The following is a 27,062-nucleotide window of genomic DNA, read 5'->3' as shown; positions in this document are numbered from 1 at the left end:
GACATTAGTGAGCTATAGAGAAATGCAACGACATTAGTGACCGATAGAGAAATGCAACGACATTAGTGAGCTATAGAGAAATGCAACGACATTAGTGACCGATAGAGAAATGCAAAGACATTAGTGAGCTATAGAGAAATGCAACGACATTAGTGAGCTATAGAGAAATGCAACGACATTAGTGAGCGATAGAGAAATGCAACGACATTAGTGAGCGATAGAGAAATGCAACGACATTAGTGAGCGATATAGAAATGCAACGACATTAGTGAGCGATAGGAAAATGCAACGACATTAGTGAGCGATAGAGAAATGCAACGACATTAGTGAGCTATAGAGAAATGCAACGACATTAGTGAGCGATAGAGAAATGCAACGACATTAGTGAGCTATAGAGAAATGCAACGACATTAGTGAGCTATAGAGAAATGCAACGACATTAGTGAGCTATAGAGAAATGCAACGACATTAGTGACCGATAGAGAAATGCAACGACATTAGTGAGCTATAGAGAAATGCAACGACATTAGTGAGCGATAGAGAAATGCAACGACATTAGTGAGCGATAGAGAAATGCAACGACATTAGTGAGCTATAGAGAAATGCAAAGACATTAGTGACCGATAGAGAAATGCAACGACATTAGTGAGCTATAGAGAAATGGAACGACATTAGTGACCGATAGAGAAATGCAACGACATTAGTGAGCTATAGAGAAATGCAACGACATTAGTGAGCTATAGAGAAATGCAACGACATTAGTGACCGATAGAGAAATGCAACGACATTAGTGAGCTATAGAGAAATGCAATGACATTAGTGACCGATAGAGAAATGCAACGACATTAGTGAGCTATAGAGAAATGCAACGACATTAGTGGGCTATAGAGAAATGCAACGACATTAGTGAGCTATAGAGACATGCAACGACATTAGTGAGCGATAGAGAAATGCAACGACATTAGTGAGCTATAGAGAAATGCAACGACATTAGTCAGCTATAGAGAAATGCAATGACATTAGTGACCGATAGAGAAATGCAACGACATTAGTGAGCTATAGAGAAATGCAACGACATTAGTGAGCGATAGAGAAATGCAACGACATTAGTGAGCGATAGAGAAATGCAACGACATTAGTGAGCTATAGAGAAATGCAACGACATTAGTGACCGATAGAGAAATGCAACGACATTAGTGAGCTATAGAGAAATGCAACGACATTAGTGACCGATAGAGAAATGCAACGACATTAGTGAGCTATAGAGAAATGCAACGACATTAGTGAGCGAAAGAGAAATGCAACGACATTAGTGAACGATAGAGAAATGCAACGCCATTAGTGAGCGATAGAGAAATGCAACGACATTAGTGAGCGATAGAGAAATGCAACGACATTAGTGAGCGATAGAGAAATGCAACGACATTAGTGAGCGATAGAGAAATGCAACGACATTAGTGAGCTATAGAGAAATGCAATGACATTAGTGAGCGATAGAGAAATGCAACGACATTAGTGAGCTATAGAGAAATGCAACGACATTAGTGAGCGATAGAGAAATGCAACGACATTAGTGAGCTATAGAGAAATGCAACATTAGTGAGCTATAGAGAAATGCAACGACATTAGTGACCGATAGAGAAATGCAACGACATTAGTGAGCTATAGAGAAATGCAACTACATTAGTGAGCTACAGAGAAATGCAACGACATTAGTGAGCGATAGAGAAATGCAACGACATTAGTGAGCGATAGAGAAATGCAACGACATTAGTGAGCGATAGAGAAATGCAACGACATTAGTGAGCGATAGAGAAATGCAACGACATTAGTGAGCGATAGAGAAATGCAACGACATTAGTGAGCGATAGAGAAATGCAACGACATTAGTGAGCGATAGGGAAATGCAACGACATTAGTGAGCTATAGATAAATGCAACGACATTAGTGAGCTATAGAGAAATGCAACGACATTAGTGAGCGAAAGAGAAATGCAACGACATTAGTGAACGATAGAGAAATGCAACGACATTAGTGAGCGATAGAGAAATGCAACGACATTAGTGAGCGATAGAGAAATGCAACGACATTAGTGAGCGATAGAGAAATGCAACGACATTAGTGAGCGATAGAGAAATGCAACGACATTAGTGAGCTATAGAGAAATGCAACGACATTAGTGAGCGATAGAGAAATGCAACGACATTAGTGAGCTATAGAGAAATGCAACGACATTAGTGAGCTATAGAGAAATGCAACGACATTAGTGAGCGATAGAGAAATGCAACGACATTAGTGAGCGATAGAGAAATGCAACGACATTAGTGAGCTATAGAGAAATGCAACGACATTAGTGACCGATAGAGAAATGCAACGACATTAGTGAGCTATAGATAAATGCAACGACATTAGTGAGCTATAGAGAAATGCAATGACATTAGTGAGCGAAAGAGAAATGCAACGACATTAGTGAACGATAGAGAAATGCAACGACATTAGTGAGCGATAGAGAAATGCAACGACATTAGTGAGCGATAGAGAAATGCAACGACATTAGTGAGCGATAGAGAAATGCAACGACATTAGTGAGCGATGGAGAAATGCAACGACATTAGTGAGCTATAGAGAAATGCAACGACATTAGTGAGCGATAGAGAAATGCAACGACATTAGTGAGCGATAGAGAAATGCAACGACATTAGTGAGCGATAGAGAAATGCAACGACATTAGTGAGCTATAGAGAAATGCAACGACATTAGTGAGCGATAGAGAAATGCAACGACATTAGTGAGCGATAGAGAAATGCAACGACATTAGTGAGCGATAGAGAAATGCAACGACATTAGTGAGCTATAGAGAAATGCAACGACATTAGTGACCGATAGAGAAATGCAACGACATTAGTGAGCGATAGAGAAATGCAACGACATTAGTGAGCGATAGAGAAATGCAACGACATTAGTGAGCGATAGAGAAATGCAACGACATTAGTGAGCGATAGAGAAATGCAACGACATTAGTGAGCTATAGAGAAATGCAACGACATTAGTGAGCGATAGAGAAATGCAACGACATTAGTGAGCGATAGAGAAATGCAACGACATTAGTGAGCGATAGAGAAATGTAACGACATTAGTGAGCGATAGAGAAATGCAACGACATTAGTGAGCGATATAGAAATGCAACGACATTTGTGATATTTGATTATAATACATATTTGATTATAATACAGATTACATATTAGATTATAATACATATATAATACATATTTCATTAGATTTATAATACATATTTATATAATACATATTTATAATATAATACATGATTATATAATACATATTTATAATATAATACATTATTTAATACATATTTATAATTATATAATACATATTTATAATATAATAATTATATAATACATATTTATAATAAAATAATAATAATAATAATATTTATTTATAATAATAATATTTATTTTAATAATAATTAAATTTAAATAATAATTTAATAACAATTAATAATAATTAATTAATAATAATTAATTATTATTAATTATAATTATAATTATAATGAATTAAAAACTAATAATTAAATTAGTAATTAAATTAATAATTATAATTATAATTAAAATAATTTATAATTAATAATTAATAATTTAATAATTTATAATTAATTTATTTATATTTTATTTATAATTTATAATTAATTATAATTAATTATAATTAAATTAAATTATATTTAATATAATATAATTATAAATTATAATTTATTAATTATAATTATATATTATTATAATTTATTATACATTATTATTATAATATTATATATTATTATTATAATTTATTATTAAATTATTAAATTATACATTATTTTTATATATTATAATTATTATATTATTAAATTATTAAATTATATATTATTATTATAATTTATTATTAAATTTTTTTATTATTAAATAATATTATATATTATTATTATAATTTATTATTATTATTTATGAATTATAATTATATATTAAACAATTATAATTATTTATTAATTATTTATTAAATTATAATTATATAATTTATTATAATTTAATTATTTATAATCCAATTATAAATTATAATTAATTTATAATTAATTTATTTATAATTAATTTATTTATATTTGTAATTTATATTTAATTTATAATTTAATAATAAATTAATAATTTATAATTAATTAATAATTTTAGTAATAAAATAATTAATAATTAATTAATAATTAATAATAATAAATTAATAATTATTAGTTAATAATAATGAATAATTTAATAATAATTTAATAATAATTAAATTAAATTTTAATAATAATATTTTAATAATTTATTTATAATAATAATTTAAATATTTATTTATAATAATAATAATAATATTTATTTATAATATAATAATTATATAATACATATCTATAATTATATAATATTTATACATATTTATAATATAATACATTATTTATAATATTATAAATATAATAATATTTATAATACATAATATATATTTATAATACATCTAATCATATTTGATTAGATTTATAATACGTATTTGATTATAATACATATTATATTATAATACATATATATAATACATATTTGATTATAATACAGAAATGCAACGACATTAGTGATATAAAGTAACGGTAACTTTTGATTATAATCTTACTTTAAACACAATTTTCAGTGGCAATTTCAAAATGGTTAACCCCGCAAAAAATAAATAATTAATCGATTAATTAAAAACAAAATCTTACTCAATACAATCAATAGATTTCCTAATAATCTCCAGAACCCGCGGAATTACAAGATGCTTTAATAATTTCTGGAGATCCTTGCAATATAAAGAGTGGAAAGTAGGAAATGTGTGATTGGTTGTGCTGAAATGAGTATGAACAGATCACGTGATCACCTCGTCTGCAGGCTTTTGATACGGCAGAGCATGTCCAGATGTCCTGCAGAGTACTGCTCGATGACGTCTTTCACGTCATATGGCCGCAGAGTTTCTTTGAACTTCCGTTTCGCCACATTGAACTTGAGCATCCTGTGAGGGTGGGCCCAACAACCATCAGGCCTATGTACTCATGTGGTCCTCATAAGCTTGACAGAGACTCCTTACAGGCAGACTTCAGCCCCCTTTGTTGTTTTGATGTTTGAAACAGTATGTGTGCGCACAGCAACCCGGCAGGGTGCTTTCTTTTATTAAATGAGGAGCTGTAACCTCGCACTCGCAGGTACTCGTTTTACCTTGCAGCAAACACAGTGCATTGTGGTAAGCAGGGCAGATGGCACGGGATGCTCTGCACTTGAATGTGAGGCAGTAATGGCAAAGCAACAACTAAACAAAAGCCGAGTAGTATCATCTGTTAACCATTTTTCTTACACAGTTGGTAAAATTAAGACAGACGAAAAGGAGACTTAGTCAAGGTTAATGTCCGTCGACATCGGCAGACAATTCAACAGAGAGGTGTTGTTAACTGAAAGCCTGAATGGGCATGAAAAACGCTGTGAGGTAAGCTCACGTTTCAGGCGTTAGACCATTGTCAGAACAAGAGAACATTGCCCAACTTTTCAGTTGATAAACCTATCAGAGGTAAAATTACTCATTTTACCTTAGATTTTGTTTGCTCTACAGGAAATCATAATCATAATCTTAATCTTAATCAAGTCTAATTACTTGGCAGTTGTTTTTTTTGTTTTTTTGCCAAGTATGTTGATCACTCTGGTTTGTGTGTTTGGGTGTTTGTTTGTGTGTGTGTTTGTTTGTGTGTGTGTGTGTGTTTGTTTGTGTGTGTGTTTGTTTGTGTGTGTGTGTGTTTGTTTGTGTGTGTTTGTTTGTGTGTGTTGGTTTGTTTGTGTGTGTGTTTGTTTATGTGTGTGTGTGTTTGTTTGTTTGTGTTTTTGTTTGTGTGTGTGTGTCTGTGTGTGTTTGTTTATGTGTGTGTGTGTTTGTTTATGTGTGTGTGTTTGTTTGTGTGTGTGTGTGTGTGTGTGTGTGTGTGTGTGTTTGTTTGTGTGTTTGTTTGTGTGTGTTTTTGTTTGTGTGTGTTTTTGTTTGTGTGTGTGTGTGTTTGTTTATGTGTGTGTGTTTGTTTATGTGTGTGTTTGTGTGTGTGTGTGTGTTTGTTTGTGTGTGTTTTTGTGTGTGTGTGTGTGTGTGTGTGTGTGTGTTTGTTTGTGTGTTTTTTTGTTTGTGTGTGTGTGTGTGTTGTGTATTTGTTTGTGTGTGTTTTTGTTTGTGTGTGTGTGTGTGTGTGTGTGTGTGTGTGTGTTGTGTATTTGTTTGTGTGGCTTTGTGTGTATGTGTTTGTGTGTTTGTGTGTGTGTTTGTCTGTCCACTCCCTTTACTTGCCTACAGGTCACAATTTTAAACCGATCTTCACGAAACTTCACCAAATGGTAGAGTCCGTGTTCCGACAAAATGCTATACATTTTTTTTAGGTCAAAAGGTCAAAAAGTCAACGTAGGCCAAAGGTCAACCACTTTTTTTCAAATTCCTAAAATCCACAATTTTCATCTGATTGACTTGAAATTTTAATAGGATTTACATATCAGCTAACTGAATTCAACCACCCACTATTTTTGAGATCAACATAGGTCACAAAGTCAACATAGGCCAAATGGTCAACCACATTTTTCAAATTTCTAAAATCCTCAATTTTCATCCGATTGACTTGAAATTTGAATAGGATTAACATATCAGCGAACTGAATTCAACCCTCAACTATTTTTGAGATCAGCATAGGTCACAAGGTCAACATAGGCTAAAGGTAAACCACTTTTTCAGATTTATAAAATCCTCAATTTTCATCCGATTGACTTGAAATTTGAATGGGATTTTCATATCAGTGAACTGAATTCAACCAACAACTATTTTTGAGATCAACATAGACCAAAAGGTCAACATGGGCCAAATTTCTAAAATTGTCAATTTTCATCCGATTAACTTAAAATTTGAAGATGATTTGCATATCAGGTCACTGAATTCAACCACCAATTATTTATGAGGTCAAAAGGATGCTCTCCTGAGTGCCATGCTACTTTTTTCTGTTTTGCCAAGGGTCACTCTATGAGTGATTTTTTTTCATTTATTTTTTGTCACATTTTCAGTGTTTCGGCACATTACAAACCAAGCATATGTTGCACAATAGACAAGGCAAAATTATTTAATAAACCGCCAAATGTCTGTCTGAACCATGGGCTATGCCCCCAAAAGATCCCAGATGTCACCTTGGCAACATGGAAGGGTTTTCAAGCCCTTCCATGCTGTCAAATCCATGCCTCTCAAGACCGATTTGTGGACGGTGTAGACAAGCCCACATTTCAGCATTTGAAGGAGTGCCTTCAACTTCTTCATTATCTTCAATTGCATCATCAGAATCTTGACCCGATGCATTCATATTGTTACATTTGTAGGGGGTAGGCAATACCTTAGTCCAAGTAGAATTGTATAGATTAGTGTGCTCCGACTGTCCTGAAGAAGAAGAAACCTCAATGTATCATAAGTAGGAAATTCGTGTAGACCGGATGTTGGGTAAACTTGTATCTTCGTTACCATCATAGGGGTTGGGTTTGTTAATTAGCGAGGGATTATGGGTAATTAATCCCCTGTATGCAATTGCCTCTGTAATCTTTTCCTGTGTTCCTTATGACACCACACTACAGACACCTAGTAAGAAATCGGCCATTAACCACACTAATTAAAAACCAACCAGAAACCAGGCATTAAGCACTATCGCTGATAACACCGACTTAGTGAGCACAGAGGCACAAAAGGTCCAGGAAGCCACGCCTCAAAGAGCAGTGATTGGCAGGGATTTGCTTGGCACATAGACTGCTAAGATGAGACTCGCTGATAGGAGCAGAGATGTAGATGTGGTGGGATGACGTCAGAGCCTCAAGTACAAAATAGGTGGAACAGCGGACATTTTCCCTTCTCGTTTTGGGATCAGGTGTACAGTCGTGTGCTGACACCTTGCCTTCTCGTTCTGCATCCATAGCGAACGGTCGTGATTGCTCTTGCGCAAGGAAGCTTCATCGTGAACGGTCGTGTTCTGACATTTTGCTAGTGGTCGTGAGGAGAAAGAGCTGCGGACCGAGAACTGCATTTTCCCGCCAAGGCCTCAGACGATTTTTGACTATTCCTGACGAGATTCAAGAGCAGATTGGAGATAAGAGCCACAAATCACACCTATTTATTTTCCAGTTTTTTAAACTTTGTATTCGGGTCTGTTGTTAGCACTCCAATTAGGAATGTAGTTTTATTGTGTTTTCTTTGTTACCGGCATTTTCTTTAATAAATCCGGTATTTTTGTACATTTTAATTCTGTGTCGGTTTAAGTTGATTTATTGCAGGGTCGAGGACATCGGGTGGACTCGTGAAGTGAAGCTCTTCGGCCTCCTTTCCCTTGCGTGTAACAAAGGTCCGCCATTGGATTGAAAGCCTCGGAGTTAAATCTCGTTTGGTCATCCGTGTCACCCTGCGGCGTTCGCCAGAGGGTAGTCACACGACAATATCATTGATTTCTGACACAATTCCTTCCAAGACTGTTTCATCTTCCTATTCGTAGTCTTCAAGCGTCACCAGAATTTCATCATCAATGCCAACACAAGCTTGTGTTGACTAAGAAAGCAAAAAGGAAATGAAAACTGGATTTTCCCGTTTTTCATTTCTTTTCAAAACGAAACAAGTGGTTGGTCTTATTAACCAATGGATTTGTTTTATTAACAGATGTAACCTAACACTGGAACCATCGGGATAAGTCCGTTCCTAGTTGAAGTGATCCTAAAAAGTGAATGGTTTTATTACCTCTGCCACCAAAGGTGGATGGAGGTTATGTTTTGACCCCTGTCTGTCTGTCTGTTTGTTTGTCCGTTTGTTTGTACGTTTGTTTTTGCATTTGTGAACAAGATTTCTCAAAAAGTTGTGGACGGAGTCAGACGAAATTTGGCAGAGAGGTAGCGTATGTGACAAGGACGAAATTATTCGATTTTGGTGAAGATCCGGATTCGGATCCAGCTACTAGAATTTTAAAAGTGATTCTTCACCATTGGGAGATAGGGCCAAAAACGGTGCATAGCAGGATATCTCAAAAAGGTATGGACAGATTTGTACAAAACTTGGTGGACAGGTTGTGTGTGTGACAAGGAAGAATTGATTCGATTTTGGTGAAGATCTGAATATGGATTTGGATATGAGGATTATTTAATTCCTTAAGTGATTCTTCACCATTGAGAGATAGGACCAAAACCGATACATAGCAGGATATCTCAAAAAGTTACGGATGGATTTGGACGAAATTTGTTGGACAGGTTGTTTGTGTGTGTCATAAGGAAGAATCGTTTGTCTGTTTGTTTGTCCGTTTGTTTGTGAACAAAATATCTCAGAAAGTTGTGGACGGATTCGGACAAAATTTGGCAGAGATGTAGCGTATGTAACAAGAACGAAATGATTAGATTTTGGTGAATATCCGGATTCGGATCCGGCTACTAGGATTTTTAAAGTGATTCTTCACCATTGGGAGATCAGGCCAAAAACGATACATAGCAGGATATCTCAAAAAGTTATGGATGGATTTAGACGAAACTTGTTGGACAGAATGTGTATGTGACAGGGAATAATCGGTTTAAATTTTGGTGAAGAGCCGGATCCGGATCCGGCTAGTATAACTTTATAAGCGATTCTTCACCATTGCGTAATATGGCCAACTCGGCAGAGGAATGCTCTCTACTGAGTGCCATTCTCGTTATCTGTGTTTTTATTAAACAGCGTCTATTGTATTTCTATGCATATATGTTTCACCGTCTTAGAACAATAACACTTTTCATGTTCAGTTCCCCCCTCCCCACCTAATTTTTGGTCGGTAAGTATACGTATTGGAACAAATGACTGACAGGTGTTTTTTGTTGCTCACATGTTTCTTGTTGCATTTATCATTCACACAAAAAAGAGCTGTGAATGTATAGTCTTAGTTTAAGCCTTTGCCTTGGGAGTCTGCCTTTGGAGTCAGTAAGCATAAACCAACATGAAGACCAGAGAACTGTCTATGAAAGGAAACAAGAAATATGGAAGCTAAAAGAACAGAATAATTTGATTAGAACCATAGCACAAAATTGAGCAAAGCAAATACAACAACTTAGAATACATTGAAAAACGAAAGAAACCACTAGTGCATTTAGCAATAGACAACAGCCAGGTTGGCCAAGGAAAACAACTGCAGTTGATGACAGAAAAATCATCAGAGCTGTGAAGAAAAACCCTAAAACAACTGTCAGTGACATCATCAACAACCTTCAGAGTGCACGGTTGAAAGTATCACAATCTACCGTTCACAGAAGACTTTGACAGCAGAATCACAAAGGCTATACTGCAAGATGCAAACCACTTATCAGCAGCAAAAATAGAAAGGCCACATTAGAATTTGCCAAGAAGTATAGATGCAAGCCAGTAGATTTCGAGAACAAAGTTTTATGAATAGATGAAACCAAGATAAACCTTTACCAAAGCGATGGAAAGTGCGGAGAAAGGACATGATCCAAAGCATACTACCTCATTTGTGAAGCATGGTGGAGGTAGTGTCATGGTTTGGGCTTGCATGGCTGCCTTTGGAACTGGCTCACTCATCTTTATTGATGATGTAACTAATGATGGCAGCAGCAGAATGAATGTGACCGTGTACAGAAACATTTTGTCTGCCTATATTAAAAAAAAAAAACCCCCACCTTTAAAGGCCATTTTTCCCCACAAGTGGGGGTTGGCCTTTTTCGGGAACCGTGGTTGTTGTTGTTTTTTTGGTCCCCTTTTTGAAGCAATGTTTTACGGCCGGATGCCCTTCCTGACGCCAACCCTTTTTGCCGCCTTTAACAACAAACAGGGAATTACCAGTGAACTGGTACTCAATTAGCCGACCTCGGAAGGATGACAGGCTGAGTCAACCCCCCTGGCGTTAATTCAGCGATCGACCGGGATTCAAACCCAGGATCCTAGGATCCTAAGCCGGCACCCTAGCCGCTAGCCCAACACCAAGTACAAGAAAATTCCTCCAAACTCATTGGGTGGCGCTTCACCATGCAGCAAGACAATGACCCAAAACACACTGCTAACACAACCAAGGAGTTCATCAGGGGAAAAAGTGGAAGGTTTTAGACTGGCCAAGCCAATCTCCTGATTTAAATCCAATGGGGGCATTCATTTCACTTTCTGAAGAGGAGACAAAAGAGAGAAACCCCCCAAAACAAACAACAACTGAAAATGGCTGCAGTAAAGCCTTGGCAAAGCATCTCAAAGGAAGATACCAAGAGTTTTGTGATGTCGATGGGCCACAGGATCGACAGTTATTGTATGCAAGGGATATGTACGCAAATACTATTATACTACTTTAATTTATTTTTTAAGATAATGTGTTCCATTACTTATATTTACTTAAAATGGGGGGACTGATCATAAAAAAGTGCTATTGTTTTACAATGGGAAAACATATATACATAGAAATACGAAGAAATAAAATATGACCTTCTGTACTCTTGCCTCATATTCATCTTTTGATCTCAAATCCAAATTTCTTCAGTATATAGCAATAATAACAAATTTAATTTCACTGTTCTAATACTTATGGAGGGCACTGTGGATATGCAATATGTTTGTGTCATGCAATGTGCTGCTTTTGATTAAACCCATCAGCGAAGCGACAGCGACAGGTAGGCATCGCTACTCGGCGAGTCATGATAAAAATGAATTGAACTCATAATGAAATATCCCACAATTTTCTTACCTTTCCCAAGTCTAACCTTTGTTACCCCTTTCTCTAGTATGTTGAATCACCTCTCGGTGTTTATTCCATAATGCTCTTTCACCATTCCTTCAAAATGGCAACCTACTACCATTTACCTTATTTATAATCCACCACCAGTTAAGTTATTTCTAGTATCTCCCCAGTAGTTTTTCTATTCTCACTAACTCTCCTTCCTGTGTGTGTAACTAACTGTGTGTAACTTTATCTGCTCACACAGATGCTGTTCCTTTGTATATGTCCCTGACTGATTCCCTTCACTCCATTTTCAGTTTGTTGACCTTTCACCTTTTGTCACCAAATTTTCCACAAGCTTCGACCTCTTATTATCAACAATGAAAGGGTACAAATAATTATGCTGCCATGATGAAAACATTTGAACCAAACTCTTATGCAAATAAACTTCAAAAATATGAGCGAAAAACAAAGTAGAAATTTTGAGGTGGAACCCAAATGGAGCCAGTGGTGTAAGCCCATGGATGACCATTGTTCCTCTTTCAAACATCCAGCGAATGTGACTCAAACCAGCTGAATACAGTCTCTCAATGAAGGTCAACAAATAATGCAAAACCAACCAGAAAAAGGTTCTCAAGTTAGTTATCCCACTCCCTTAACCCAACCTCACCCTCAACACACATTTCAATTGAAACTGCAAGGTAAATGCCTCCTTCACATCCCTACCTTCCTCGTTTATCCAAGCAGAATATAACACCATGCATAAATACATATGATTTCCTTTAGAAGGAATTTCAATGCAGGAGGAGAGACCATTATGCCCATCAAGCCGCAATGATGATTGCCAACATTTGGTTGTTTGAACATGCTATATCCTTTTTAAATGCTGAGCATCAAGCAAGGAAATAGTACATACCATTTTAAAAGTTATTGGCAGGACTTGGCCAGGGTTCGAATCATCATCCTCCCAGACTCAGAATGGATGAACGAATTACAATTTAAAAATACAGGTGTCTGCAATTTCTTCCTGCTTTCCTACTATGATCTGGAAGTTCTACTTCATTCATAGTTAAAGTTGAATTCTAGTTGGTATCACACCGATATGCAAATCCTTCATGGTATAAACGGTCAAAATTGTCTACTATGTCACCTGATCGCCCTGATGAGGATCCGCTGTGTCTGTGTTAGATTTTCTGACCTCAACTCACACGTACAGTTCTCACGAGCTGCATCACCAGAAGAAACTCCAGGACCTGCAAAAGAGGGAGGTGTGATTGAGCATGGCTTTCCTCACTCAAAAGGTAATGTTTGTACAAGTTACTCTTTGACTTTTAGTCTCTGCAGGGAGAGAGAAGGTGTCCTTGAGCTCCATCAGAACAGGTTGTGCACAAAAGATGATGTAATGGTTGAAAATCACTCCTAACTTTGTCATTCTCAGTATATTTGGAACACACACACATACACACACACACACACACACACACACACACACACACACACACACACACACACATATATATATATATATATATATATATATATATATATACAGCCTCCTACCCCGGGATCATATATATATATATATATCTATATATAAATATATATATATATCTATATATATATATATATATATATATATATATATATCTATATATATATATATATATATATCTATATATATATATATATATATATATATATATATATATATATATATATATATATATATATATATACAACAACAAACAACAACAGGCATTTTAAGGCCATTTTCCCTACAAGAGCGGGGGTTAACCTTGCGGGCCCCATGACAATCTTCTCCATATTGCCCTATTTTCTGCATCTCCCCTTGTTAACTCCCTTGCTGCATTTCTTCTTCCACCACCTTTAGACAAGTCTTTCTCGGTCTTCACCATCCTCTACTTCCTTCTACATTCATTTCCATCACTCTTCTCAACCAGTCACTTTCATCCTTCCTCAACACATGACCAAACCATCTCAACCTGTTTCTCTTCACAGCATCCACCACAGGCTCTATTCCCATCATCTTTCGAAATTCATCATTTGTCTTCCTCTCTCTCAACGATACTCCACACATACACCGAACCATTCGCATTTCCACCCTTTCCAGCCTTCGTTGCTGCTCTACGTTCATTACCCATGTCTCGCTCCCATAAATCATAACACTTCTCACACATGCAGCATACACCTTTCCCTTCAGCTTCAACGTCACTCCCCTCCTCGTCAGCACGCCACTCAGTTCCCGAAACTTCTTCCATGCACATCTCACTCGAGCAACCGTTGCCGAGTCTGATCCCCCTTCTCCATTCAGCATGTCTCCGAGGTAGCAAAATGTTTTCACACCTTCCAGCTTCACGCAGTCTCCAAGATCCAACTCAACATTTCCTCCATCTGCAGCTCCCTCTGTGCACACCTTACACTTGAATGTAGCTGCCACACTGGTTAATGACCCTCTCAGACCTCTACATTTTTGATGAACCCACTCAGCGCACATTGGACATTGAATGGAGTTCACTCCGACACCCTTCCTGCACACGGCCTTCCCAGTTCTTTCCACCTCACCACATGCTTTACCACTTGCCATCACCTTCGTTTTTCTGATATTCACCTTCAGACCTTTTGTCCCAATACATTCCTTCCACTTGTTCATCTTCCCCTTCAGTCCATCTATACTTTCTGCAATCAACACCAGATCATCTGTGTAATGAAATCGTCATCCAAATTACGACACTGATGTTATTCGCCTCATGGCCGCTACGCGACCCTTTCTCGGTTCCTATATATATATCAGCGCGGACAGGCGATGTAGATCCGTCACCACGATGTAACCCTAGCGATGTACCTCTAGAGCTTCTCTGGGCTTCCCTCAGAAAGGTAACGTGTCTGCAATATGTATCAAAGCTTTTATAGTCATACAGCCTGTCCGCACCTGTATTCACCTGTATGTATTATTAATACCATGTTTATTGGTTTCTCTCTAGATGATGTTGAGAACGAATTACGATTAAACCTACTTTGGGTTGCTGTTGTATCTTGATTTTCACAACACTTAATCGTAATTCCTCTCCTGACATCGCTCCTGCACTGCTCGCCTCGGAGAAGAATGCCCAGCGGAGGACCCGTCGAGCTAGCTCCAGCAACGGAGCTCCGACTACTCTCGCTGCCGGCCTGCCTCGAAAGACGGGACGTCGCAAGCCTTTTCGCGGGACCGCGTCGACAAAAAGCGACCTGCTCTCATGAGACCCGAACGCCAGAGCAGGCGTGACGGACTCCGGCTCGATGCCTGGAGCACGATGCTACTGGGCAACGTCCCGCGGTTGAGACCCCGTCGGAACGACGGACCCGCTTGGAGCCACCGGCCTACCCGTCCGATCGCAGCTCGGAAGCACTAACGGCTCCGTCCGAGGGATTCATCCTAGATATGCGTGCCTCGGCCCGAGTTGAGATTCCTACGCGAGTGATCACGTCTCCCATGTCGGCTATGCCTCCACACGGACGGCATACTCCGACCACTCGCTACTCAGTGGCCCATCTACTCCGAGTCACATCTCTCTCTCACGACCGGCTCCACTCCGACCACTCGCTACTCTGTGGCCCATCTCCTCCGCGCGAACGCGCGCTGCTCGTCGGAATCACGCCGTGCCTCTCACGACCGGCTCCACTCCGACCACTCGCTACTCTGTGGCCCATCTCCTCCGCGCGAACGCGCGCTGCTCGTCGGAAGCACGCCGTGCCTCTCACGACCGGCTCACCCCGACCACTCGATACTCGGTGGAACCACCTCCTCCACGCGAATCGACGTGCACTGCTCCCATCGCGTGCTACTACTCTGGGAGGCCCGCGATCCCATCCTGATTCCGATCACCTCCTACACGTGGCACCCTTCGCGTGGCACCGCACCGTCGCTGGAAGGAATCACTACAAATGCACGACGCGCCAGTTGCGCGCGCCGCCTCTTCACTGGATGGACCCCTTTGCATGCGGTTCCTCTCGCGGGCACTCTGTGAGGCCGGCGATTCTGATCGCGGCCGTCGCAATCCCACCTGCGATAGCAGCTGCTCCCCCGAGGCCGGCGACTCCGCTGCCCGGATTCGCCTCAATGGAGGCTCGCTTGGCACCATGCGACGACTCGTCGCAGCACGGATGAGTTTCTATGGACGTCGAGCGGGACCTTCATAGCCTTTCACGACACACGGGCATATGCTTCTAATGGTTGATCGTATACCTGACTACCATGTGTATTCTATAAGTGATCGTTCTTCTTCGTCCTTTGTTTTACTTGATCAAACGGCGTATGCGTTAACCACCTGCGACCATTGTAAAAATGCTGTGCATGGAATGTATGTGGACCGAATGCTTTCATTCTTTTTTTTTACACCCCGCGTTTCACCCAATTATTTAATTCGATAAGCTGTTGGATTGCGTTATATTGCGTTTATGTAGTGTTGGTGTAGAGCAGGCTTGTCGGACTGAAAGGCCTCCTCTTCATCCTTCATGCTCGATGCACCTCATATGAGATGCTACTTCAGGGCGTTGTATGTGATCGCTCCTTAGACCCGACAGCCAGGCAGGCGGGGCGCTGCTTCGGGTCGTGCGGTCTGTCGCTGCCGGGCTTGCTCGCCATCTCGACTCGGCGTGCTCGCCCCTCGGCTCGGCGGGCTCGTCCGCTCTGGATCAACGGGAACGGGCCGAGACGCGGCTTTCGGTTTCCCTCGTACGTCCGGGTTCGTGTGCCGTGTGCCGATCTCGGGCTCGCTCGGGTGCTGCTGCGCGCGAGACGTTGGATTTCGGTGTGCTGCTTTGCTCCGTCTGGGGATGCCGCTCGGCTGGAGCTCGCCGTCAAACCCGCCCGACCTACTTGATGACGTCATCGACTGTATCACGCGTACGCTTTACAGCATCTTAGACGCGTTCGCTTCGCGGCGTCATTTGCGTAATGGCGTGCTTCCCGCGGTCTCATCGGGGATTCGTTACCTTTCTATGTACTAATTGTCCTTTACGTAACGACGTGTACAACGTACCGCGGCGCTCCCTCAGGGTCACCGCAGTGGGAGTACACGGTGACCTCGTGACATTGAGCGTCGCGCCCGACTCCCTCGTCGCCTGCGCATGTAACGAGGACACCGTACTGCGTGCTCGTCCTTGACTCTGGGCTCGTTGTTATCGGACAGAGCTCTTGCCTCGTACAGTTCGAGACTGCGAGACGCCTCGTCTGATTCCGTTTCCCTATGCCCCAGTCTGACTGTGACTCAGCCTGACCCAGACTGTGAAGGTCGTCTGTCTTCGGTATGCAGCGCACTGCAGCCACCTCTTTAACAGATGTTTTGTCTACCTCGTTATTCTTGCGGTTTGTGGATAGTATGTCCTAGGGATATGACCATGTTGCTAATCTGCCGCGCTCCCGTGAGGTCGCGCTGGTCTCACTGGGTACACCGTGACCCATGGCCCCTGCGACCTTTTGTTTTCTCGACATGGCCCATCCCTGTGATCGGGCCACCTCGACTCTTGTGGGGACCCGGGAGGTTCTTGTTGCTCGCCCGGGTGGCGACTCCCTCCTCGCCCCTTGTGGGTTAGTTATGCGATGCGCCAATTGATTAGACAATATTTTGTGATAATCTTTTATTGATTTTAAATATACAATTAATCAATCAAATAGAGTACACCTCTCCCTCCCAATGCAGCCTCAATGAGCTGCACTGCGGTATTGCGTCCGTGGATGGACGATCCAACCGCGGTCCGGCTGGATCCGTGCCATGCCACGTTGGCGTTACCTGGATGGATCGGTCGGACATCCGGGATGGCCAATCCATCCGGGCCTTCTCTGTGCCATTGCGTCCGTGGATGGTCGATCCATCCGCGGTCCGGCTGGATCCGTGCCATGCAACGATGGCGTCAACTGGATGGATCGGTCGGACATCCGGGATGGCCAATCCATCCGGGCCTTCTCTGTGCCATTGCGTCCGTGGATGGTCGATCCATCCGCGGTCCGGCTGGATCCGTGCCATGCAACGATGGCGTCAACTGGATGGATCGGTCGGACATCCGGGATGGCCAATCCATCCGGGTCATCTGGCGTGACAATCATGGCAATCAATCATAACGATCCGGGACGACGCTGGGACAAACATGGTTTGTCCAGCCGGAACTCTCTCGGTCTGCCGATCTTCTCCGATCCGCGTGACAATCATGACAATCAATCATAACGATCCGGGACGACGCTGGGACAAACATGGTTTGTCCAGCCGGGACTCTCTCGGTCTGCCGATCTTCTCCGATCCTCCGCGCGCGGTGCAGATGGACAAGCTTGCCATATGCATCCCGGCGGTCCTGCGCGCTTCGCTGGAGAGGCGCGTTTCGACCGTTTGTGCGTCGTCGTAATCGGCCATGCCGGTCGTCCAGGCAGCCTTCAGAGGCCGCTCGTGACTCGTGCGATCGCTGCCAACGGTAGATTCGCGTGCCGCTACATGCGCTTGTACTGCGTATGTACCCTTGGGAGCCAGGGCGGGTACAGACCTACTGTAATGGTCTTCTTACTTACTGTTATGGTTTACTGAATTACACATCTGCCACACCGACATCTGCCTGTAATGCGTTGCTTTGCGTCGTATGGCCAGTCGCTCTTCGTCATGGCACACCTTATGTAATGAGTTGCGAATCTCAAAGGTACACCTTATCCATCTAGCTACTGAGCCGTTTCTCACTGTTCAACGAGGTACACTTATCTACTCAGACTACCCCACAGGAAGACTACTACTACCCACGGCTCAACGTCTTCTCCCTGGGATGACCACTGCATGCTCGGTCCGATATCTTCTTGACTGGGACTTCCTCCAGATGTAACACATCGCCATGTCATGTGACCAGATCCTCAGTTCTGATTGGTATACGTTTGAGGGGACATACATACATACATACATACATACAGATGGACCAGCACTGTTCTTGACGGCATTGCCCAATGGGCTACGCCATAAACATTAAAGTACCATACATAATAATAGTTTTCTATTCGATTGCAGAGGTAGATGTATACATACAATTCATCCATCATCTCTAATTATCATGAGGGCTATATCTATAGCTGGAGATTGATTGCTAACCGGGCTAACTGGCTGAAATGCAGTAACCCTGCCATCGGGATTGATGGCCCCTTGGACGTTCGACCGGCAGTGACATCTTTCCAATGTATTTCGTTCTTTGCATTCCTATGTATTCCTCTGTATGTGTCTGCTGTTCTTCACCGCCGAGTTTGGATCTAAGCGCGGGGAGAATGTAATGAAATCGTCATCCAAATTACGACACTGATGTTATTCGCCTCATGGCCGCTACGCGACCCTTTCTCGGTTCCTATATATATATCAGCGCGGACAGGCGATGTAGATCCGTCACCACGATGTAACCCTAGCGATGTACCTCTAGAGCTTCTCTGGGCTTCCCTTAGAAAGGTAACGTGTCTGCAATATGTATCAAAGCTTTTATAGTCATACAGCCTGTCCGCACCTGTATTCACCTGTATGTATTATTAATACCATGTTTATTGGTTTCTCTCTAGATGATGTTGAGAACGAATTACGATTAAACCTACTTTGGGTTGCTGTTGTATCTTGATTTTCACAACAATCTGCATACAACAACTCCCATGGTAAACCCTCCTTTACATTCTGAGCCAGCACCTCCATCACAGCTACAAATAGTAGTGGACTTAGTACCGACCCCTGATGCACTCCCACCTTCACCTCAAACTTACCTGTCCCCGTCCTTCATCCTTACAGCTGTGCATGCTCTTTCGTACATTGCCATCACTACTCTGATCAACCATTCCTCCACTCCTAACTTCCTCAATGCCCATGTCACTACTTCGCGGGGAACCCTATCGAATGCTTTCTCCAGATCAACAAACCCAAGAAACAACTTCTTCCTCTTCTCCATGTACCTCTCCTGCAACTGCCTTACAAAAAAAGCGCGTCTGTCGTTCCTCTTCCAGGCATAAATCCAAACTGCATTTTGTCGATCTTCACTTTCTTCCTTATCCTCCTCTCCAACACCCTTTCCAATACCTTCATTCCATTCTCCAATAACTTTATCGCTCGATATGAGCCACAGTCCAGAGGGTCACCTTTCCCCTTGTAAAAAGGGACGATCCCCTGGAATGCGGCCTTCTTTCACCACCAGATTACAGATCTCTGTCATTCTCTTCACTCCCCAACTTTCCGCTGCCTTCAACATATCTCCCACAACTCCCGTCAGCCCTCCTGCTTTTCTACTCTTCATTGCTTTTAACGCTTCCTCAACTTCCTTCTCAGTTATCTTCTCTGCCGGTCCTAAAACTGGGTTACTCTCTATGTTGCCATCCCATTCATTCTCTGCATTCAACAGCATTTCCATATATCTCTTCCATCTTCCTTTAATTCCATCTGGGTCCACAACGATTTGTCCCACTTCATCCTTCAAGCAACTCACCCGCAGCACGACACACCTCTCTTTCGCTATCTGCTATGCAATCCTGAATACCGCTCTCTGACCCTCCTCCGAATCCAAGTGTTCTCCGAACATTTTCCTACATGCCTCCTGCGCCTTTGCTGCCTGTCTCTTTGCAGCCTTCTTGGCTGCCTTATAACTTTCATGCTCTGCCTTTTCTGCCCCCATACCCTTCACCTTCGGCTACTCCTTGAACATCTTCCTCTTCTCGTCAATCCTCTTTCCAACTTCATCATCCCACCACCATGTTTCCGAGTGCCTCGGTGGTCCTTTTGGCCATCCACATACCTCACCAACGGCTCCCAACAGACTATCTTTCATTGACATCCAACCACTCTCAAGCTCAACCACATCATCCTCTACCATACTCAGCCTCTCTTTTAATGCCTCCCTCACTGTCACTTATTTCAACCTCCACACCTTCATTCTCGGTTGGTACTTCACCCACCAAGACCTCCTCGCACCTTTCACCCTTATGTCGCAGACAACCAAGTGGTGCTGTAAAACAGCCTCCTCCCCCGGGATCACCTTTATGTCCCGGAGGTGCCCTCTATCTCGCCTACGCACCATCAGGTAGTCAACGGTTGCCGTCGACCCACCTGACGTGTATGTAACAAGCTTATAATCCTCTTTCTGTAACGGAGTATTACAAATCAACATATTATACACATATTCAAATACATATACACATATATTCATATTCATATACATATACACATATATACACATACAATATACATATACACATATATACATATACATATACACATATATACACATACACATGTACATATACACTGCATATACATATTGTTGCGGTTTTGCCATAAAGGCAAACCCCCTGTAGTTAATTGCATGACAACATGTAGCCTGCAGTAGTTAGTTATTTCATATTGAATGTAAAGATTAGCCCTTTCCCATGGTGTAGTAATCAAAACCAATATGCATTGAAGTTAGACAGGATTCAAACCTCCGTGTGGTTAAGGGAAGCCATTTCTAATGAGCAGGAAGGCGTGGCAAAAGGAAAAGGCCCACGTGACCAAGGACGGATTGGGAACACCACCAGCAAGTGACCGAGAGGGTGGGGAAACCTCCCCGAATGAAGGGGGGAAGGAAAACTGAAACCTTCCTGGGAGAAGGAAGGATTGAAGGCCAGCATGCGACAAATCTCAGCCAATGGGAGGCTGTGGAACATTTTGAAGGGCGTGGGCGGGTCTGATAAAACCCCCGTCCAGCACATTTTCAGTTTCTTACTTTTTAGCTGCGTCCACGACACGACCTCTCTTGGATTTTGCCTCATGGACGACACTTCTTGCCTTTTCGCCACGCCCACGACGAGACCTCACTTGCTTTTTTCGTTTCTCCCACGACACGTGTTTGGCCTTTGTGTTTTCATCGACACCCATCGCTTCTTCACCGATCTCTTGCACCATCTGGCTGACCTGCACACGTTGGCTTTCTACACGACTCACCTGAGCTGAAGTTTGTCTGCCTGCATGGCAGCTTGTCCAACCTGTGCTAAGTTTGTCCGTGCTGACTTCAAGGCGGCGGTTCGTCCTTCGGACATCACCACATCAAACTGCATGTCCAGATTGAGGATCGGACTGCGGACACCACGTGGCCATTGAGGCAATCCCAGCAAGCACGTACATTGGTACGCCCTTAATCAGCGTGTCCTCCCCGGTGTGAGAGTGAGTGTGAAGGCGCCAGTGGGGTTTATAGTAGGTAAGACTTGATAAGCTGTATCTTTTGTCTATTCTCTGTGCCTTCAAAATAAAAGGCTGTACATTTCGTTGTTACATTCCAACCTCTTCGGGTACGTCTTTTCTCCATTGGCCTAGCATCATCCGAGACCGAATTTGGTGAGTCAGGTTCGTAAATCACGTCAGGTAATGCCGCTTTTCACACCGTGCAAATCCGCTCGGCACGCAATTGAATAAGGTGTGTGAAAGCGAGGGTTCGATCCCCGGTTTCTCCGGTCACGTACCTTGAAGGTATTTGGGATATTTGACCAGTAAACTCTTCGGCGCATGGCTGGGAGATTGGCGATCGGAATTGCTTAGCAATCCGTCAATCACGAGTTTAGTAGTCGTGGACGGCGGCCTCAGTGGACCCGGAGTTTGAGGGGGAGCGGGGCATAAACCCCCCTAGTACATCGACGAACCCGGGATCCGCAACAATATATACATATACATATAGACATATACATATTGTTACGGTTGAGAAATAAAATAAACCCCCTCTAGTTAATTACACAACAACATGTAGCCTGGATTAGTCAGTTATTTGTTATTAAATGTAAAGATTAGCTCCCTTTCCATTGTGTAGTAATGAAAGCATACAGTATATGCATTAAGTTTAGCAGGATCCCAACCCCTCGTGTTGTTGAAGAAGACGTTGGTTCGTGGGTGGGCAAGAATGGTCCACGTGGAACCTTCCAGAGCAAGGCGTGGTTGAATGACAGCAGGTGACCGGCAGCGGCCAGTGGTAGGCCGTGGAACCTTCCAGAGGGAGACGTGGTTGAATGACAGCACGTGACCGGCAGCGGCCAGTGGTAGGCCGTGGAACCTTCAAGAGGGGGACATGGTTGAATGATAGCACGTGACCGGCAGCGGCCAGTGGTAGGCAGTAGAACCTTCCAGAGGGAGGCGTGGTTGAATGACAGCACGTGACCGGCAGCGGCCAGTAGGGGTCCGTGGAACCTTCCAGAAGGGCATTCCTCCCCTCCCCCTCCCCTCCCCGATAAAAGGTCGAGCTGGTCGTTCTTCCTGCTTGTCGTTCTTCATGCTGGTCATTCTCTGTGCTGATCGTCCTTCGTGCTGGTCAGTCTTAGAGCTGGCCGTCCTCTGTACTGGTCTCCTTTGGGCTGATCTTCCTCCGTGCTGGTCGTTGTTCGAGCTGGTCGTTCTTCGAGTTGGTAGTCCTTCATGCTGGTCGTCCTTCGAGCTGGTCGTCCTTCGTGCTGGTCGTTCTTCGAGCTGGTCGTTCTTTGTGCTGATCCTCCTTCGTGCTGTCTATCGGATCAACCCATATGCTACGCGCAGGAAGTGCCCTCACCCAAATCAGCGTCTGCCCGTCCTCCCGGTACGAGTCTAACCGGCATGATTTATCCCCTGTGTGCGAGTGTGCCAGGCGCCTGTGTTGGGAATAGTTAGGTAAGGATTTATGATAAGCCTGCTTCTCATCCTTTTTCTGTGCTTTTTGTGAATAAAGACGTGTACATTTTATTTCCTCTCGACCTGCTCGTGTGCGTCTTTTTACCCATTGACCCGGCATTGTTAGAACCGAATTCGGCTGCTTGATTAGGTCCGTAGATAACGTAGTGTAAACACGTGACCCACACCGCGCGATTCGCTCGGTGTGCCTGATTGAACTAGGTGTGGGATCGTGAAGGGTTCAATCCCCGGTCTTCCCGGTCACGTGGTCTCGGAGGTGTTCGGATCACGGTCGATAACCCTTCGGCCCGTGGTTGGGGGATTGGCGGTTGGAGTTGCGCCGCAACCCGCCGGGCGCGAGCTTCGTCGCGGTCGACGGCCCGTGGACCCGGTGTCTGTGGGGAAACGAGGTCTTAACCCCCCCCCCCTTAGTACATCGACAGACACGGGATCCACAACAATATATACATATATATGTAACAACTGCATCACCTATTTGTCAATCAATATATGATGCAAATAATGCTTTCATCGTCAATAAGAAGAAAAATAAAGAGGTATATCAGGCCAAAATATTGCCACTGTTGAAACGTATAATTATGTTCCACATGTTTATTTTATACATTTAAAATACCAATGCTTAACTCTGTCCCAATATTTTAGAATCCAAGTTACCACTAACTACAACGACATTGTAGTTATATACAACAATAAAGTACAATGAAACTTAGGCATTTGAGAAGGCCATTCAGCACATCATGTCCATGCCATATCTACATCCCAACTTCCACCAATATATACTTGAACTCCAAGTCGGAAATTTTCCCTGGATTTGAGCAAACTATGGCCTACTCCTTTTGAGAGCCACTGTGGTATCTTTAACACCATAATGTAAAAGCGGATGGGACGGCTAGCTTTACACCACTGTCCAAGGGACAGTGTGCTCCAGCATGCGACACCTCTGTTGGCACTGCATCCTAATGGCAGTTTTAGTTGATTACCAGAACAACGAGCTATCATTATGGTCTATTCCCATTTCCATTTCCAAACAACCCAACAACATTCCGCACGACGTTCAGCCAATTCTTTGAAATTCTCAGATTCTCAGAACATTACACATCGACACCACTCCATGCTGTCTACTCTACTGTGTGTTCTGTTTTCCTGCTCAAGTCTGGCCGTGTGAACTATAGCTTAAGAGAGCCGTTGGAACTCTGTCAGGCTGAATGCACAGTTGGGTACTCGCATGATCTCTATTCAAGCTGCATTCTTGTTCGCACACTGTGTCCCCATCCTCATTGTTTATTAAACCTGTTGCTTTCAAGCGTATTTCTGGGTATTTTGAGCCATAAACTGCTCTATAGTGTAGCCAGATTCCTCTTAAACCATATGTGCTCTCTCAAACTGCCGCAAAGTTGAATTAACTAAACATAATCACACCGCACCGTTGAATCGCCATATGGTAGAATGCCTCCGCTTGACGTTTTGTAAGTTCTTCTCCGGCGGTCTCGCATCACCCGTTAGGGAGACAGAGTCCATTACAACAGCAGGAGTACTCTCACAAGGAACTTCAATGCAGGAGGGGGGCATTAGTCCCATAAAAGCCTGCAAAATGGTTGCAAACCTAAGGTTGTTTGTCCATGCTCTATCCTTTTTAAATGCTGAGCATCAAGCGAGGAAGCAATACGAACCATCTTAAAGTTTTTGGTATGACTCAGCAAGGGTTCGAATCAGCCTCCCAGACACAGAGTGGACGATTGAACCATTATGCCACCGAGTCTGGTCAAGGCTTAATAAAGAGGTATACCCAACAGTATTTTCATTTGCATCATCCAAATAAATGAAAGGAAGTGTTGTAAAAAGAGCAGAAGGATGTAGGTAAATTTTACTTTTCATGGACCAGGTAGACAGCTACCTGCAGCCTAACTGTGTGTAAGGCATTTAAAAAGTAGTACCAAAGGGATACTCACGTAAAACATGGTGGAGGTATAAATAAAAGAACATTTTAGTACTATTTATTTATAGGGTTCGACATACTGTACTTCAATTTCTGTCCTACACTTTGAGCTGCCTAACCTGGAGTCAATTCCTGACAACTACAGACTGTCGGGATTGGTGCTTCGCAGGCAGAGCATGGATCATAGGCTGTGTAATCCTTCAGAAGGACGCTAAACTGGGTATCCCATCTGCTAGTATTAGCTGAAATGTGTAAAATATCCCACGATGTCTTTCGTAAAGAGAAGGTAAGGTACCCCTGAACAAATTCAATATTCCTGCTACCTTCAGTCGAGCATCCTCAATTGAGTGGGACCCTACCTGCCCGGGATGAATTGCTGCATTGAAGCATTTCACAACTTGTCATGAATGCCCCAATGCTCTACCCAGGTCAAAGGCCTCCATTGACAGATATAGGTTTCTGGAAAAAAAGACATTTAAAAAAAACCACCTTTGGAGGCCATTTTTCCCCACAGAGCAGGGGTTGGCCTTTTTCGGCGCCGTGGCCCCCTTTTTGAAGCAATGTTTTATGGCCGAATGCCCTTCCTGCCACCAACCCTGTTAGTCGCATCTTGCAACACACAGGGAATTACCAGTGAACTGGTACTCAATTTGCTGACCTCGGAAGGATGACAGGCTGAGTCAACCCCCCTGGCGTTAATTCAACGATCGCCCGGGATTCAAACCCAGGATCCTAGGATCCCAAGCCAGCACCCTAACCGCTAAGCCAACACCAGGCCTGAAAAAAAAAAGAGAAGAAGAAGACATATATTGAATATTAAAAATTCATTTGCATGACTAACTATTGTGAGTTTCTCATTTGTGTAACTTTTTAAACACTCCTTGTGGCGGGCAGGATGGCCTAGCCCTAGAGGTGCAGTGCCTTCAGAAAGTATTCACACACCTTGACTTTTTTCACATTTTGTTGTGTTATGGCCTGAATTTAAAATTTGCTGAATTAAGGTTTTTTGTCACGGATCAAAACATACTACCCCATAATGTCAAAGTAGAAATTTATTTTTAAATTTTATTACAAAATAATTAAAAATGAAAAGCCGAAATGTCTTGAGTTAATAAGTATTCAACCCCTTTGCCATGGCACTCCAAATTGAGCACAAGTGCATCCAATTTCCTTTCATCACCCTAGAGATGTCTCATCAACTTGATTGGAGTCCACTTGTAGCCAAATGAATTTATTGGATATGATTTAGAAATAAACACACCCTTCTATATAAGGACTCTGCCCTTATATACAGTAAACTCTGCAGTTAACAGAGCATATCAGAGCAAAAACTATACCATGCGGTACAAGGAACTGCCCGTAGACCTCCGAGATAGAATTCCGAGGAGGCATAGATCTGTGGAAGGGTATATAACAATTTTTAGAGTGTCGTAAGTTCCCAAGAGCACAGAGAGCTCCATCATTAGGGAATGGAAAGAATATGGACCTACCCAGACTCTTCCTAGAGCTGGCTGTCTGACCAAATTGAGCAACTGGGTAAGAAGGACCTTGGTCAGGAAAGTGATCAAGAACCCAAAGACCACTCTGACAGAACTACAGAGTTTCTTGGCTGAGATGGCAGAACCTGAAGAAGGATTGCAGTCTCTGGAGCACTTCACACTTCACAAATCCAGGCTTTATGGGAGGCTGGCCAGAC

At 42.5% G+C, this 27,062-nt stretch overlaps 1 protein-coding gene across 1 annotated transcript in view; it reads right to left on the bottom strand.

Annotated features, from left to right (window-relative positions):
* LOC137436602 (potassium voltage-gated channel subfamily KQT member 4-like) overlaps positions 1-27,062 on the bottom strand; it is a 281,048-nt gene that overhangs the window by 65,112 nt on the left and 188,874 nt on the right. The window contains exons 10-11 of the mRNA XM_068130541.2: positions 12,906-13,008; positions 4,924-5,055 (exon numbers count right to left, since the gene is read on the bottom strand). Of these exons, the coding sequence (XP_067986642.1) occupies positions 4,924-5,055; positions 12,906-13,008 (235 nt within the window). The remainder of the gene's footprint in view (positions 1-4,923; positions 5,056-12,905; positions 13,009-27,062) is intronic.

The sequence above is a fragment of the Myxine glutinosa genome, chromosome 11 (assembly GCF_964187855.1).
Source record: "Myxine glutinosa chromosome 11, kmMyxGlut1.1, whole genome shotgun sequence".
Classification (NCBI taxonomy): domain Eukaryota; kingdom Metazoa; phylum Chordata; class Myxini; order Myxiniformes; family Myxinidae; genus Myxine; species Myxine glutinosa.
This window is presented reverse-complemented; position numbering and strand designations above follow the sequence as displayed.